General features: G+C 36.4%; 3 protein-coding genes across 11 annotated transcripts in view; 1 reads left to right on the forward strand and 2 right to left on the reverse strand.

The window, feature by feature from the left end:
- Positions 1-2,428, forward strand: part of LOC127880796 (nascent polypeptide-associated complex subunit alpha, muscle-specific form-like) — a 55,540-nt gene extending 53,112 nt beyond the window's left edge. For all 9 annotated transcript variants that reach the window (XM_052428224.1, XM_052428222.1, XM_052428223.1 and 6 more), the window contains 2 exons: positions 608-794; positions 1,203-2,428. In XM_052428224.1, the coding sequence (XP_052284184.1) occupies positions 608-794; positions 1,203-1,639 (624 nt within the window). In that variant the 3' untranslated portion in view covers positions 1,640-2,428. The remainder of the gene's footprint in view (positions 1-607; positions 795-1,202) is intronic.
- The window catches only part of LOC127831606 (uncharacterized), a 62,084-nt gene extending 50,417 nt beyond the window's left edge, over positions 1-11,667 (reverse strand). The window contains exons 1-2 of the mRNA XM_052356585.1: positions 11,314-11,667; positions 10,345-10,538 (exon numbers count right to left, since the gene is read on the reverse strand). Coding sequence (XP_052212545.1) covers positions 10,345-10,538; positions 11,314-11,626 — 507 coding nt within the window. The 5' untranslated portion in view covers positions 11,627-11,667. The remainder of the gene's footprint in view (positions 1-10,344; positions 10,539-11,313) is intronic.
- Positions 4,138-8,542, reverse strand: LOC127880799 (uncharacterized). The gene is made up of 4 exons (XM_052428231.1): positions 8,138-8,542; positions 7,166-7,339; positions 6,276-6,566; positions 4,138-5,420 (listed from the first exon to the last, which is right to left on the reverse strand). The coding sequence occupies exons 1-4, from the start codon at positions 8,359-8,361 to the stop codon at positions 4,664-4,666; spliced, it is 1,446 nt and encodes a 481-aa protein (XP_052284191.1). The 5' UTR covers positions 8,362-8,542; the 3' UTR covers positions 4,138-4,663.
- Positions 11,668-16,531: the final 4,864 nt, after the last annotated feature.

Below are 16,531 nucleotides of genomic sequence, written 5' to 3' on the forward strand. Positions count from 1 at the left end.
CCCCTTCTGGCACAGGGGGATGCCAGATGACTGGCATGCAATTTAAACATTAAAATTACATCAGTGCATTGTTCTCGATGTTAATGTTATGGCGTTTCGTCACTTTCTCTTAATGATATCATAATACCACGCTTCTTAAAATATGCGTCCGTAATAAAAAGAAAGCTTTAACAAATTCCATTTCAGCCGTAAATCATTCCATTTTACAACTTGTTAAATATGTATGCAAGAAAAAATATTTATCACTAGTTTTAGACTCAGACCAGAATTTCCGGCCCTCGAGTAACTGTTTTGGCGGGAACTCAGCTAGCAGTTGATCCCGCCAAAACAGATACTCTCGGACCTGAAATTCAGATCCTGAACTACAACCAGTGACTGAAATTTATAATATGTAAGGAAAAGACATGCAATGTTATATAGTCAACCAACTTCACACACCCTATCCAAGTAGCAAATATTATTTGCATGAGTAATAGCTCAACATAATTATTTTTTTTTGACATAGTCAATTCTTGATGAAAATTGATTTGTTTGTGCTGAAATGGAGTTAAATGCAGTCCATCTGACTCGGGTAAACGGATCATATAATAAAGATGTATAATTTCAGATGACAGATGCTTCGACTGACCGTGAGCTCCAGGACCTTTATTTTAGCATCTATGACGAGCGAGAGGCAGCAGGGTTTATCCTGCCATCTAACATCTTCAAGAAGGACCACATCCCCCTCCTGCAGTCGGCCCTTGTTAACAACATGGTGTTGAACTGCAGAGATGAACTGGACCAGTTCATTGAAGGTAATGTGATATTATTATTATTATATTGAGTAACTTAGCTCCTCCAAATGTAATGAGATGTTTTTGCAAGCTGGCTTGTCAATAGATTTTCCATCAAGTTAAACACACAATGATACAAGTTATTTTCAATAAAAAATAAAAAATAGTGAAATTGCTGCTGATCAAAATCTAAAAGCTTTCATGTATGAATCAAACATTTTGATTAAACTGCCTTTAGTGCCATTATATAAGATGTGTGTTTGATAATTTATTAAATTGCATTATATTCATTACTGGGTCGTTTTAAATAACATGCTTTTTATGAATCAACTTCATATGACTAGACACTATGTTTCATTTGAACATGTAACTGTGTGATGATTAAATGACTGTTTGTAGCATTAACTCAATTTGATATTATCCTTCCAGGTCTACAAACTCATGATGTTCTGACCATAGTGAGACAGGAGAAGTTGACCTGTCTATTCAGTGGTGGTAAGCCACCAGTCACTGTTGCCGATGTAAGAGGTCTGATGAACTTTAAATATCGCGAAGATATCAACCAGGAGGCTGACCGGGAAACTGGCCAGCAGTTTGTTCGGTTCCTTCAGGCGACAAAGGGTGATGGCGCCACCATCAACGGCATTACCCTGAAGCCGAAGGATGTCCTCATGTGGATGTCGGGTTCAACAGAAATCCCAGCTGTGGGTTTCCACAAGCAGATTGACATTGAGTTTGGTGGCGAGGAAAGGGTCAACACTTGTGCACTTTGTGTTACGTTAAAGCATCTGACGCCTGCTGTTGAGGACCCTGTTTTGTATTTTACAGAGCGTTTGATAAACTCATCAACATTCGGTGATATGTGATATTTCTTTATGTTATGGAGATAAGATCTAATGTTGATGAGTTTATCAATCGCTCTGTAAAATACAAGACAAAACTCCTCACCAAACTCGATGTCTATTTGCTTGTGGAAATAAAAAAAAAAAAAAAAAAACGTTTTTGTATTACTGTTTTTAAGTGTTTTGTAAATATTGTATAAATATATACTGGAGTTAAACAATTTGTTCATTAACTAAAGTTGCTGAGCCACAGTTATCAACATGTTTCCAAATATAGTTTTTCCGTATTACTTTAGCAATATTGTATTAGTAAACAAGCTTTAAAAAGTTATGCACATGTGCCGACTTTCAAAAAAAGTTCTTGCGAACATAAATATTAAACCAGGGCCCGTATTCATCAACCAATTCTTAGACTTAAGTCTAAGAATAAAGAATATTCTTTAAATAGGATTATTAAAAAATTGCTTTAATATTAAGTCAAACTTGACATTAACTGTCTCTATCTAATTCATTCGTAATGAAGAAATTTCCTTTACGGACATAACCATCACTGGTTGCCTGTATGTTTTCAAACCATGGGCATAATTTTCTTGGTTCAAAGTATATTCTTAAGTCTAAGAATGGGTTGGTGAATACGGGCCCAGAATGGTACAGGATCTGTAACTTACCTAATGTATATTTTTTTTCTATTAGTTTGAGAATTGAGATTGTGTCTATTAGTTTTAGACTTGACATTGTGTCTATTAGTTTTAGACTTGACATTGTGTCTATTAGTTTTTGAGATTGTTATCAAAATAAACTGTTGCTCTTGAATGAATTGTGTTTATTTTTATTCCTGTATCATGTGCTTCTCCTTCAATCGAAAATAAAGTCATTCCTGTTAAAATGCACGACATATTGTTCATGAAAATGCATGTTGACCTATTTGAAGGGTATTGATATTTATTGCAGTCACTCAGATGTTGGTGCCTGTGTGAAAGTTATGTGTGCAAGACCTTATTGATGATGCCAAAAACAAACATCATCTTTTAACAACCATATTTGGTAGATATTTAAGGAATAACAAGCAAGAACTGACAGTTCATCAAGTCCTGTACCAGAGTATGTAAAAAGGAAAAGAGTCAAATATCCATAACACCCTAAAAGTTTTCCGAAATAAATTAAATTCATGGGACACAGCTAGTGTACCATTAGACAACCTTGTAGTGTTTAAATGTTAATCCTCAGGTAGTTTTCAAAGAGTAACCATAACAAAATATTTTCTCTATACTATATATAAAAAGGGCTATAACTTATTCGAAAATAGTCAAAACCAAATAAGAAGCAAACAACTAGGATACACAAACTCCACCTTTATACCATCTTCATACATATTGTGACCTGGTTTTGCAAAGATGTCCTCACAACTAGGACCTGTTTACCAAGGAATGTTGGATGCCGATATGACTGGTATAGTGATTGTCTCTATGAGACATGTGAGCAAAAAAACATGCCAATGCTCTACAGGTCAAGTTTTGAACGATATTGATCACTAAATATGCCTCTGTTATATAGGTAAAGTTTGAATAGGGTCATTTTTGGTTTGTGAGCTATTGTGATCGCCATGTGTCTGCTGTCCATAATTGTGATGCACTTGTTTAATATCAACTATTATACTGTTAACACTTCAGAGGTCACATATTTTGACCAACACTCATTACTATTACTAACAGCAAAAATGTGACTAGAGTGTTACTTTTAGACCTGATTACCTAGTGTTTGACCTTGCACAACATGTACAATTTTACAATTGAATCATCAAGATGTATACATCTAGCTATTTTGATAAAGAGTTTACAAATTTCTCTTTATTTGACCTAGTGATCTAGACTTTGACCTATCATGTTTTTTTTTTAATTATATAAGTTCTCCATGTTAGTTTATTTTTTTTCTTCTTTGGCTATATTAAGTGCAAGGCGCATTTTGGCTTCGTGTTCACCTTCGATTTTGATAGGCAGTCATTGGTTATTGAATTCAGTGTTTGTGTTGATATACCGTCTCAAGGTACTTCATTGGATAACACACCTACTTCGAAGGTACCAGAGTAGTGTTTTCCATTACCTCTGTATGTTATACATTGAACTCACAGTAAATAAGAATCTGGATTGAAAGGTTGGTGTAGGGTATACCTATGAATAACATTCTGCTGGTGTACCTCAGTAAGGCTGGGTACTTCGTCATGTATGTTGTTTGCACTAACAAACTGAAGGAAACAGTAACTAGAGTGCGAACGTTGTTTTTCTTTAATTTGACCTATTTTAATAAGTCAAGTGAACCATGTTTAAATTTGACCAAGATATCATTTAGGTGAACATTCTGAACAAGTTTGATGAGGAAAAAACCTGACCTCTAGAGCAATGTTTTCCTATACTATCAACTAGTGACCTAGTGTCTGACCCAACATGACTCTCAATCTTGACCTAAATTTAATTGAGATACAACTTCTGGCAAGTTTGATCAGCGAATTTGAAAGAACTCGAGTATTAAGGGTGAAATGTTTAATGGTCACAAAATCACGGCCACAAACGTTCATCTTGTCACTGTGTGTCAGGTGAGCTTAACATCAAATATCACTTTCAAAATCAACTTTATGTTTTTAAAACAACACAATCGCTGAAACATGACATTGAGTATATAAACTTCATATATCTGACATACATCAGGGTTTTCATTAGAATTCTTTGTAGCAGTCTTTTGAATTATTTGAGGAGGCCAAGTTTTTTTTTAAATAAAGGTGCCAAATCGTGGCTTTCGAGCGATTTTTGGCACATATTTTACATGTATTTCCCCAGTTAAAAAAGAGGATATTAATGTGAATTGTGAATATAAAACAGTTTCAGGTGATTCTAATCTAAACTATATTAGAATATGACCCAGAATCAGATAGTGAATTATCGGATGATGATTGTTATGGCAACTAGACTAGTTGCCACAACAATCATCATCCGATAATTCACTATCTGATTCTGGTCACCATATAAGCAGTTTCATGTAATCATAGCTTGGTCACTACACAGAATTGCAAAACTCAACACATGCCAAGAAACAATCCACACCCTGGTGGTCACTCTCAATGTTCAAAGTTTGTGTTAGTCTTGTGAAGTCCTGCTCATTCAGAGGACAGTCTACATTTGACACATTGGTGATCATGTCTTCTCGGGGGGCTACCTCGACCTCATCGTCAATACCATATTCAGTATGGTCTTGGATGGCTTCCTCCGGAGCACGGAACACCATGTCGTCGATGCCCCTATGACCCTGTCCAGCTTGGCGCATCATGCCCTCAATGAAGAGCTGTGTGGGGGTTCTACCTCTTTCACTGCTCAACCTGTGGCAGTTCCAGCCCTCACGGAATATGTCTAACGCTCGCTGGACACGAGGCACAAACACGTGATGAAGGCACCACATGTGCACTGGATTTGTCAAATCCAACTGTCCAGACTCCTCAAGATGTGAAAACAATCCGTGAAACACGTTTGTTGCACTGGCAAACAGGTCACGCCACATGCGTTCAATCCGCTGATTGTGGACGCTCCTTCCCGTGATGAAAGAACCCCGACGAGGTCCACGATGCGCTACCATAAACGCCCCAACGCCGGTATTTTCCAGCCCGTGATTGCTGCGGACTCTTGATGGGACACCATAGCACTGGGTGCCTGTCATGAAGGCTTTTGTCATCGTGGTAGCCTTGTTGTTGGTTGCAGCTTGGAGGAAAACACACATCCGCGAGAAGCCATCAATGCCTCCGTGTATGACAAAACCCCATCTGAAAAAAAATAAAAAATTGTACATACTTGAATAGATATTACAATGTAAATGTACTAAAATTGCAAAGTATTTTGTTTGATTTGGTGTTTATATATGGCCTCAAGTGGAATGGCGTAACAAGTCAAACCAAAATAATTGGGCCCAAATTAGTCACAAAATTCAAATCTGTTGAATATACCTTCTTATCTTACTGTAACCCAAATTTTAAGTTTTTAATCTTATACAATTTAGGCAGAAATTGAAGAAAACTGATACACAGTTTCCACAACATTCTAAAAAAAGCTGAAATTAGGAAAATGGAATTTTGAGCAATTAGAGCAATTTAATGCATCTTTTTGGCATATAACGCAATATTTAAATGCCTCCCCAATCAACAAACAACACCAAAATTGCACAAAATATGTGTTAGATAACATTTAAAATTTAGTTTGATGTCATTTATTTTTCACAATTTCTGCCAAAATTTAACTGAAAATTATCCAAAATTCCACTATGTCAGCTTTTTTTTTAGATGCTTGTTCAATATGGAAACAGCAAAGATTTTTTTTTTTAAATATTCTAAGTTCATTGAGGTAACGGTAATATAAAAGGTTTATATACTTTCTCACATGATTTTTGATATTAGGGCCAAAAACAGCCTTTCAAGTCCCCACCCCTTTCAAGATGATTTAAGAAAAAATATTGCCTCTAAAGCGTTAACAAGGTTTTTCTATTATTTAACCTAGTGACCTTACTTCTAACTTGACTTAGATAATAAGATATCACCAAGGTTAACATTTTGACCAAAGGTATTTATTTAATCAACCTATTTAATCTTAATTTGTTAAAAATACGAATCATAGTAATTTTGTACCTTATCAATTTGTGGTTTCCATCTATGTGCCACAATGAGTTTGGACCAGCAACATTGTACACCCTTCGCCGAATCGAGTGACACCATCGCATGGCTACAGCTGCTTCGTCAACCCGGATCAGACTGTCAGCAACACGTTGTCTTTGAACCCGATGTCCTAGACTCTGAAGATGTCCCTGAACCATTCGTTGCCCAAGTGTCTGATTGCCATCTGTTATCTCTCGGACCAGATTGTCAAGTTCCTCGTTGGAGATGCTTGAGTACCTTCCTCTGATGCTTATACCATATGACCTGAAAATATATAATAGAGAATATTTGTTTATTTTGAGTGAATATGAAATATATACCTCACTGAGAAGGGAGAAAATATGTTTTGCTGTATGTTTGTGCCTTTGCAGCAATCAAGATCTTGTGTTGTGGCTCCCCATGCAGTGCAATCTGACTAAAGTACTCGATTTTCCCTTCGTCCAGATCTTGAGTTGAGATTGTTTTTCTATTTTAAACAATCAGTTTTACCAAATCGCTATACAAGTATTCATTTAAATAACATGTTTCAACTGCACTTCTGTATTTTCAATAATATAACATTGTTGCCTTATACAACACTTGCATTATCTGAGAAACTGTCTTGCAGTTGTTCATTTTGAATTTTAGGTTGATTTTAATTCGTAAAAGAAGTACTTAATGACTTCATTTTATAAAAAAATGAAATCACTTCCTAAAAATTGCCACCTTGTGATTAATGTACCTAACTAATACCCATTTAACATTCAATAATAATGTGTCAAAAGGGCATAATATTATCTGTATATTAAAACATTTTCCAGTGGTTTCGGTTTTTTGGGACACCCTGCATACACAATGTTTTTTCAATTGACTGGATAACATACCTGAGGCTGCGCTTAATAACAGAATCTGACACCTGAAGCAGACTAGCAATAGCTCTTCGTTTGAAGCCTGCTTCAACTAGATACTCCAGCTGCTCTCGACTAATGACGTAAAGTGGTCTGCCTCTGGTTGTAGTCTGTTTTGCGGCGAAGAAACCAACGAGAGGCTGCAGCGTCCTGAAAAGATAAAATCAACAAAAGTTACAACACAAATAATATTATATTATAGCGGTTACTAGATTTACCAAAAGCGCGCGCTTTCGGTATCGGTACCGAAAGCGCAAAAGCATTACCGAAAGCGCACTGTAAAATGTATGTTATGGAAATAATCAGTAAATCAGTTAAATTTCCAATTGAAGTATAACTGAAAACTTGTGTATAAATGCATTTTTCATGGAATATTTCGTACAAATTTGTTCTCAAGCGCGCAACATTATGACAACTAACGCTGTATAAGTACAGAAAGAGCAATGTCAGTACCGAACCCGCACTGTATAATGTAAATTACGGGGAAAAAACTATTAAAGAATTACCAAAAACATGTTTATTAATGCATTTTCCATGGACTTAACCGTACAAAATCGATCTTAAGCGCACTAATAAAACAGCATGCCGCAATGATGACGGAAATCAATTGTGTGACAATAAACACGAAGCAACGAACCAGTCTTTGTCTGATTATTTGTTGTTTTGTTAACCAACCAACAACTGAATGCTCCTGTAAACAAGTGCATAGAAATATTAACTGTATCAAGATAATCACTTTTGTTGATATTATGATTAGTTATAATAGTAATAACAAGAGCACCGCCTACGACTCAAAGTCAATGTACGTTGGATTATTTCATCTTATTACCTAATTGGTCGAGGATTGGTTTAAGATATTGCAGGCTTCGCGAAAGCCGGTCAATAGAAACAAATAGTCCGCAAGTAATTGGATCGAAAATTATTTAAATGGTCAGGGAAAATACTAACCTCTTTCGCTCTTCAATTGTCGACATCAACGAGTCGATAATCTCACACAACCGTTCAAAAATGGGATAACGGGTACACATACGTCGTGCATTCCGACTTAATGCTGTCAAAGTGATAAGACTAGCTTCACACAAATTTGCATCTGTATCTTGCGTCATTAAATTTCTACATAAAGAGTGAATAATGCGAGTTGCTTCTTCTCGAAAACCTTCGACGTCCGCCATATTTTTTTGGAAACCGGATATGGACTAGACCGGTCTTAGGACTTAATAATATTTATTACTTGAAACGATTTTAGAATAAATACCGTCAAGTATAGATACTTATTTATTTATTTTTTATTATTTCACTTTTGATATTTTTATCCATTTTGTCCTCAATTAAAAAGTTTTTTTTTAAAACGATTATTATGAATAAGTCTGAAGGAAAAGCGGCTCAAGAGACGAGTGGTTTGATTGGCTGTTCAGAAAAATTGTACGTCGACGTACAATATGTACGTCGACGTACAATATGTACGTCGACGTACATTTTTTGTACGTCAACGTACATATTGTACGTCGACGTACAAATTGTACGTCGACGTACAATTTTGTACGTCGACGTACAAAAAAATGTACGTCGACGTACATATTGTACGTCGACGTACATTTTCATTTAACCTAGTTGGTCTTGTTGACTTTTGACCCAAATGGTACGTCATAAAAGCGACCATCTAATAACGAGCACTCCGGGGCTAGATAGTGTTTGAATTTACGACGTTGAGTAAGTCGTCTGTTAACATCTTACAACCGATATCCCGTCCGGTAATCCTTGTGACAGGTCCCGTAAGCCCAAATCCATCAACCAAGTATATTGTCATTAAGGTTCGGTGTAGTTTTTCTGCTTCATCACGGTTACAACCTACTATAAGATGACCACCAGCGATTGCGAAGGGTGTACAAAACAAACACAGTTGATCTAGAGCTGTTAAAATCCACCGCACTCTCAATTCAAGTACCCGAATGTGTCTACATTTTCTCTTTAATGAATGGTCTTCAACACTTAAAGGCATTTAAATGTTTGGTGAGGCCAATTCAAAGAATGAGCTCAAAAATCGTTATCGTTGTTAAACAATAAACATCAAGAGAACCCTATTCTCGTCGCATGTTTTAAACATTAAAAGATTTCCACCTCGTGTATAATTCAGATATGGATTTGATAATAAGAGCCTTGTTTGAGAAAACTGGTCTTAATGCATGTGCGTAAAGTGGCACCCCTGATTAGCCTGTGCAGTCCGCACAGGCTAATCAGGGACGACACTTTCCGCCTAATCTTGATTTTTGGTAAGGAGGGACTTCCTTGAAACTAAAAATACCGTAAAAGCGGAAAGTGTCGTCCCTGATTAGCCTGTGCGGACTGCACAGGCTAATCTGGGACGACACTTTAAGCACATGCATTAGGCACAGTTTTCTCAGAACACGACTCAATTAAAGATCTCGTTTCTTTTATCAACAATTTATCGGATGTTTTATTAAATTAACTGTTTTTATATGTACTTGTTTGCAATATTGTTTTTTAAAACGTCAGAGGTTCTTGTCAAACTATCTTTAAACCATCATGTTTTGGTGTTGTTGTTTTTTTCTGTGTTTTTTTGTATTTGTTTGTTTGTTAAACTAATATATACTTTAATTCTATCAAATGATAGCAAATTAAAAATTTTAGAACATATGTTACGGACACGTTTGGAAAGCGACTTCAATCTGACTACCGATCATGGTATGTTTTCTAATGTGCCATATTCATGTCTTTTCATTCAAAACTGTAATTAAAGACATGCATGTTTGAACGATTGTATAATTGCTTGAAGATCCGTTCGTGTTTTGCAATAAGGACGATGCCTATTTAAATGCTTTAACTCGCTAATGAAATCGACTTTACTAGCCTAAAGTCCAGTATATTTCAAACAGACTGTGTAAAACGACACTAATTTTCAAATGTAAAATATGCATAAGCATTGGTTTTACGTGCTACAAATACTAATGTTTACCGTCTGTATTTTTATTGAAGATTATGACATAAAGGTTTTTGATTTTAATACCCGGGGTACATGTAAGTATACTTAAGAGTACCCGGGGTACACGTAAGTATTACCCGAGCCGACAATGACTATTCGAGCCTTAATCTGACATTCAAATAAACACACAAAAAGAAAATTATAGTGCAAAAACCTTAACATGAAAGTCACACTGCGTGTGTACTGTTTGTGTGCTTTGATCGGCTACTTGTTTCTCCTGTTTTGGGCAGGTTTTCCCAGGAGAAGAAGATGGTCGTTTTGAAGGTGTGAAGAACAATGGCCTTTTGCTTTTTGGTGTTGCTCCAGTTGGGGGTCTTGGCAATGGTCTCTTTTTATTTGTACTGCAACCTGTTCATCAATATACATATGCACTTTGAGAACACAAATAATAAGTCAGTCAGAGTCCTATTACGCTAAAAATTATAACATGCAAAACAACATCTAGATTGCAATTTCCCAGCTTGCAAAATATTTGTTTGATAGAATAAGCAACGGGCTAAACATTACCAAATGTATTTTGGTATCATCAATAATTAGTCGAGCTTATTGACTGCAGTCCATGCAACCTTGCAATTTATTGTTTATTTTTTAAATTATTATTTATAATGCTCCTTTAGCACAGGAGTATATTGAATACATCAAAATATTGATTTATTTAAATAGACAAAAAAGGGAAGCTTGCAACCAAGATCTGGTCTTTCAGCAGTTGGGCCCATGGGTGGATTTTGCCCATATAAAATAACTCTATATCTGTTTAATATGACACAACTTGTTTAACTCATCAACAAAGCTCATTATGTGTAGTAACGTTATGTGTATACATATTGTATAGAACAATTACAACATATGTTGGTCAAAAGCTATGTATAGATTTTGTTGCAATTTTGTTATTTTTTGGGCTAGATTGCACTTTACCGGTACGCAGTTGTTTTCCACTATCAACAAAGCAGGGTTTTTGGGGCGGTAGGAAATTTATAGGATAAAAAGGATTATTAGGTGTGCGTTAGGTGTTAGGTGTTGTGCTTAATGGTAAAGTGCAATTGCCCGATTTTATTTATCCGACAATATTAAATAAATATTGAATTTATGAAACAATGAGCAATATTAATATAATTTGACTTACTTGGAGAAAGCTGTTGTTCTGCAGCATGCATTGCCTTCAACCCTGGCATTTCACTCAATACTTTGATCAAGTCATTCATTTCTTTTTGGATTTTGAAAATAATTGATGTTTCGTAGGCATTGAGTTTTACAATTCGATTCAATTTGTTTGTACAAAGACCGCATGCTGCTCCTTGATTTTTTATTCTTAATTCATTAAAAACGACACTATATTGGTTTACGCTAGTTAAAGATTCTAAACTGCGATAATATTTTTGTTTAAAGGTAGTTAAACAAAAGGTACATTTCTTGTCGGCCTGTATGTTGGTAGCCATTTTTTATGTTGACGTCTGCTTTTCTCCCTAAATAGCAGAGAGTATTGAAAATGTAAACGTTATTTTGATTGGCCAACCGAATTTGCTCATGACGCGTCAAAAACGGCGATATGCTAGATAAAACTCCCACGGTTTAGGAATGGAGATTAACGTAATGAATAGACCGGGGGTGTCCGACGATGACCCTCCTCAGACGATGTAGTGAGTCTAGTATCCAGCTACGGACCATTATCATTCCGCTTGTCGATTCTTCTGAGAAGTCTTTAAGAAAATCTGCGAATGACTCTCGCATCGGTCACGAAGTGCACGCTCTAGCTGCCGCCCAAGTTTTTTTGACCAAAGAACTTAGACTTAAATACTGGGTCATAAAGACAAAACACATTAAGGAATATAATTGGTGAAAACAAAAGGGCGCATACTATAATCATGCGGGCGGACACGCTGCCATAGCGATGCTATCACCTGATCAAAGGTCATCTTTTTGATAGATCTTTGATCGGAACAAGTTCAACATATTGTCGGAACGCATATTGAGCGATATAACGTTTTTTTTACTATAAGATAATATTATTTCTAGTCATCTATTCTTAATTATCACCACGCTTTTCGGAGAAAAAGTGAGAGTATGTGGTTATCTCCGCCGTCCGTCCGTCCTGGTCACTATCTCCTCCTGCACTATTAGCACTAGAACCTTGAAACTTACAAATATGGTAGCCATGAGCATATGTGCGACGGTGACGGCGACTGAATTTTGATCTGACCCCTGGGACAAAAGTTATGGGGTTGTGATGAGGCTGGGTCAGAGATTTTCCTGCGACCTCGATTCAAAAAAGGCTCATAACTACTGTGCCCCTGCAGATATTGCTTTCATATCTGGTATGCATGTGTATCTGGACAACATCTTTCCATGCGCATAATTTTTTTTACCCCTGTGACCTTGACCTTGAATTTGAGGTCAGCGTTCGGTTTTCCAAATCTGCGACCGCGATTCGAAAAAGGCTCATAACTACTGTGTCCCTTCAGATATTGCTTTCATATTTGTTACGCACGTGTATCTGGACAATACCTTTCCATGCGCATGCAATTTTTGAACTTGGGGTCTGCGTTCAGGTTTCGAAATCTGCGATCGCAATTAACAAAAAGCTCATAACGTCTGTGTCCCTTCAGTTATTGCTTTCATATTTGGTACGCATGTGTATCTGGACAAGACCTTTCCATGCGCATACATTTTTTGACCCCTGTAACTTTGACATTGAACTTGAGGTCAGAGTTCAGGTTTCGAAATCTGCGACCGCGATTCAAAAACGGCTCACACCGATTGTGTCCCTTCAGATATTACTTTCATATTTGGTAGACATGTGTATCTGGACAAGACTTTTCCATGCGCATACAATTTTTGACTCCTATGGCTTTGACATTGAACTTGAGGTCATCGTTCAGGTTTCGAAATCTGCGACCGCGATTCAAAAGAAGCTCATTACGTCTGTGTCCCTTCAGATATTGCTTTCATATTTGATACGCATGTGTATCTGGACAAGAACTTTTCATGTGCATAAAATACTTGACCCATGTGGCCTTGACCTTGAACTGAGGGTCCGTGTTTAGATTTTGAAATCTATTAAGTGGTTATCTCCACCGTCTCTCCGTCCGTCCGTCCGCCCTGGTCACTATCTCCTCCTACAATATACTTAGCACTAGAACCTTGAAACTTACACATATGGTAGCTATGAGCATATTTTCGACAGTGCACTTTTTTGAAATATGACTTGACCCCTTGGTCAAAAGTTATGGGGGTTGAGGTGGGGCCGGGTCAGAGATTTTCACTGATTTTTTAGGTTATTTTACATTAACTTCTTCATTTCTACACCGATTTACTTCATATTGATACTGAACATCTCTTATGACAATACAGTCAATCTCAACTATGCATGGTCCCATTAACAACTTTGGGGCGCCACTGGGTCAAACATGCGGCGTGGGTTTACGCGTCGGCTTCTGCCGCGCCATTTCTAGTTTTTATATTAAATCGATAAAAAATATTGTTAGTTGGTGTTTAAACACACTTTACATTTTTAATTGAATATTTTTGAAAATGCATATCGTCTATTTCAGTAGCAACTTTCTTTATGCTATAAGCCAATCGCTATAAACTCTTGAGGTTACATTACACTTAATAATTGTGTATCCCTCTGTGGTCCATTAATAAGAAGTGTCTTTTTCAAATGAGTTTATTTTCTCTTCTTGAATAAAAGCCATTGAGCAATCTGAGAAATGTCCGATTTGGTTCTTTCTGATATCCTGTATGGTTCTGGAGTACTTTGATGTCATGGATGTGAAGCTCACTTTAAAGATGAACTTTTGTAGGCGTGTTTTCTGTTTTATGGGGCTTTAGTCCAAATAATGCTTCCAGTACACTGTTTTCTACGTTGAAAGCATTCGACAGAGGTTTATTTTCTTAGAAGTTGCAAGCTGGTATGATTTTTCTTAATATAACTGGAAGAAGACAGATCCCTATTTAAAATAATACCAAGTTCGGAAAAATTGAAACCTCGTAAAGGCAAGACAAATGTTTTACATAATGGGACCCTATGTAAATGAAAATCAGTGTAATATAACCTTTAAAATGCACATTTACGAGAATGTCAAGTTCAACTAGGTTCGTCTGAAAGCGAGATAAGTAGAAAATGATTTTTGATGCGTTGTTGGATTACTTGGGTGCTATAGATAAGAGATGTCAATATTCTAGTCCAAAGCGGTGTTTTAGTTGGGGCGGGCCTGATCGAGATGGGAAGGGGGCCCGGTATGGATGGATGTTAAAATTCCAACTGATCTTGAAAATATATAATATTATTATCCAGAGATTGAAGTTTCAATTGGATACAAATATATTGCGACCAGTTAAGTAACATACCGTAATTACTCTATGTTTTCGGACACCCTTAGTTTTCGGACACCCATTTTTTTAGCAAAAATAATTATTTTTTGTGACTCTTAATTTTCGGACACACAAGTTTTCGTCCATAATCAATGTCTCTAAGTTTTCGGACAGTATATTTTACAGCGCTATTTTACCAAATTTCGGTCCTGTTTTCGATATCTAATGACACTTCGATCATGGAGTTTTACAACCAGATTAACATCATAAAACATGGCAGGTGCATGCCTGAGGGCAACGGACCATTATTTTTGCGTTATTGGGTAAATAACCTTGTAAACCGGTATTAAACAATGGTTTCGCCCGATAGCATAAGCGTTATGACAATTACCAGGGGTAGTGCCAATTAACAGTTCAATTATCTACCGCAATGGTACTCCCCCTTCTCAGTAAAATAACTGTGGCAAATACTAAACGCTTCAAAGTGTGATGCACCCTATTGCAAGTTTTACGAACAATGGAAGGTGCTAGACAACAACTATCGGAAATGAACAAACAAATAATTTATAGTTTGCTTTTTATTTCGTTAATTACAGGTTCATACTAGCGAGTATCGGTACATCACATGCTCATCTTTGAACTCGTTGGGCAAAGTACAACCTAGTAGTAACTTTCTGTCAAATAAATTAAGCTTTTAAAATTATTTAAAATGCAGTGCAAACATATATAACTGTAATTTGTACTATACGGCATGGTATTTTACAAGCGCGTGTTATTACCGGTAGTCGTTGATACAATTGACGCTATTTTCGGACACTTCAATTTTCGACTCTAAGTTTTCGGACACCTGTATTTTGTGAATATTTTTCGTATCTTAGTTTTCGGACACGAAAAAAAATTAATTATTTTTTAGTGTCCGAAAACAAATAGTAATTACGGTAGCTGATGACTTAGAAGCATTCGTTTTTCATGAAATAACTTGTCTTTCGATTTTTAAAGCATATTGAGCTGGACGTATGGTCATTTAATTCTAAACTTACTTTGGATCTATTTAGCCCTTAGCGCCTTTTCCTTGCAGAGTACCGGGCAGCCTTACGGCTTTTCTGAAATGCAAATGCCTTCTTTAGCATATAGTTATGTTGGCTTTTTAGAAGATAGGCAATTACCCTATACTATTTAGTACTGCTCCTCGCTTGACACGTTCATCCGAAGAGTGCGACCAAACTTCATTGCGATGCACAGATGGTCGACCTGGTTCTCCGCTGACAGGTCTTGTGACACCCAAGTTGTCTGATGCATCGTTTTGCGATTGAAAACAATACCTCCGATGACTAGGTTACAAGTGGCGCACAGGTCGGCGAATCTCTCCCCGTTGTCGTTCAACTCGCCTACCCCCCAAAAATGGGCTCAATTCAGGTGATTCATACCTTCTACAATACTTAACCATCAAAAATGCCTTTCAGACAAATTCTATGGCAAAACAATTAAAAATAATCATTCTTTAAAGAAAAACAAATTATAACAATTCGATTGAAACACACCTTGTGGTAAAATATTTTCTTTTCTTTTCTTTTTCTAGATATAAAACCTCTATGTTTCGTAAAAATAAATAATTATTTTATGTTTCTGGATAAATCACAAAGTTCTCTATATGACATTGACACTATTTACATTGTTGAAAATGTATTCAAGCATACGCTAAATATTTGACATGTTAAAGTACAAAAAGGTACATATTTTCAAACACTTTCTTATGTATTCCGTTTTTTTGGTAATTAGCGATGTATACTACATTGTCAAGACATGTGAGAAATACATGAGAAAAAACAACAACCTCGCCTAATCCTTACTTTCCAATGATCTCCCCATATCCATGTTTGTCTTTGCCGATCTTATTGTTGAAGGCACCCATAAGAATGATAATGTTTCTCTTAGGTCTTTCTTGTTTGATGGTTGAAAGTTTACTGTCGTTCGTCGGGGCGTAACACTGGATCATGTCACGTAGATCCTTTCCTTCTTTGTAAGGAAAG

This window comes from Dreissena polymorpha, chromosome 5 (assembly GCF_020536995.1).
Source record: "Dreissena polymorpha isolate Duluth1 chromosome 5, UMN_Dpol_1.0, whole genome shotgun sequence".
Taxonomy (NCBI): Eukaryota; Metazoa; Mollusca; class Bivalvia; order Myida; family Dreissenidae; genus Dreissena; species Dreissena polymorpha.

Bases quoted from the DNA above. Each gene is read 5' to 3' on its own strand.
- LOC127880799 (XM_052428231.1), bottom strand. From the start codon at position 8,361: ATGGCGGACGTCGAAGGTTTTCGAGAAGAAGCAACTCGCATTATTCAC. The intron at 6,567-7,165 runs GTATGTTATCCA...ATATATTTTCAG, and splicing joins GTTATTAAGCGCAGCCTCAG to GTCATATGGTATAAGCATCA. The intron at 5,421-6,275 runs GTACAAAATTAC...ATTTTTTTTCAG, and splicing joins GGAAACCACAAATTGATAAG to ATGGGGTTTTGTCATACACG.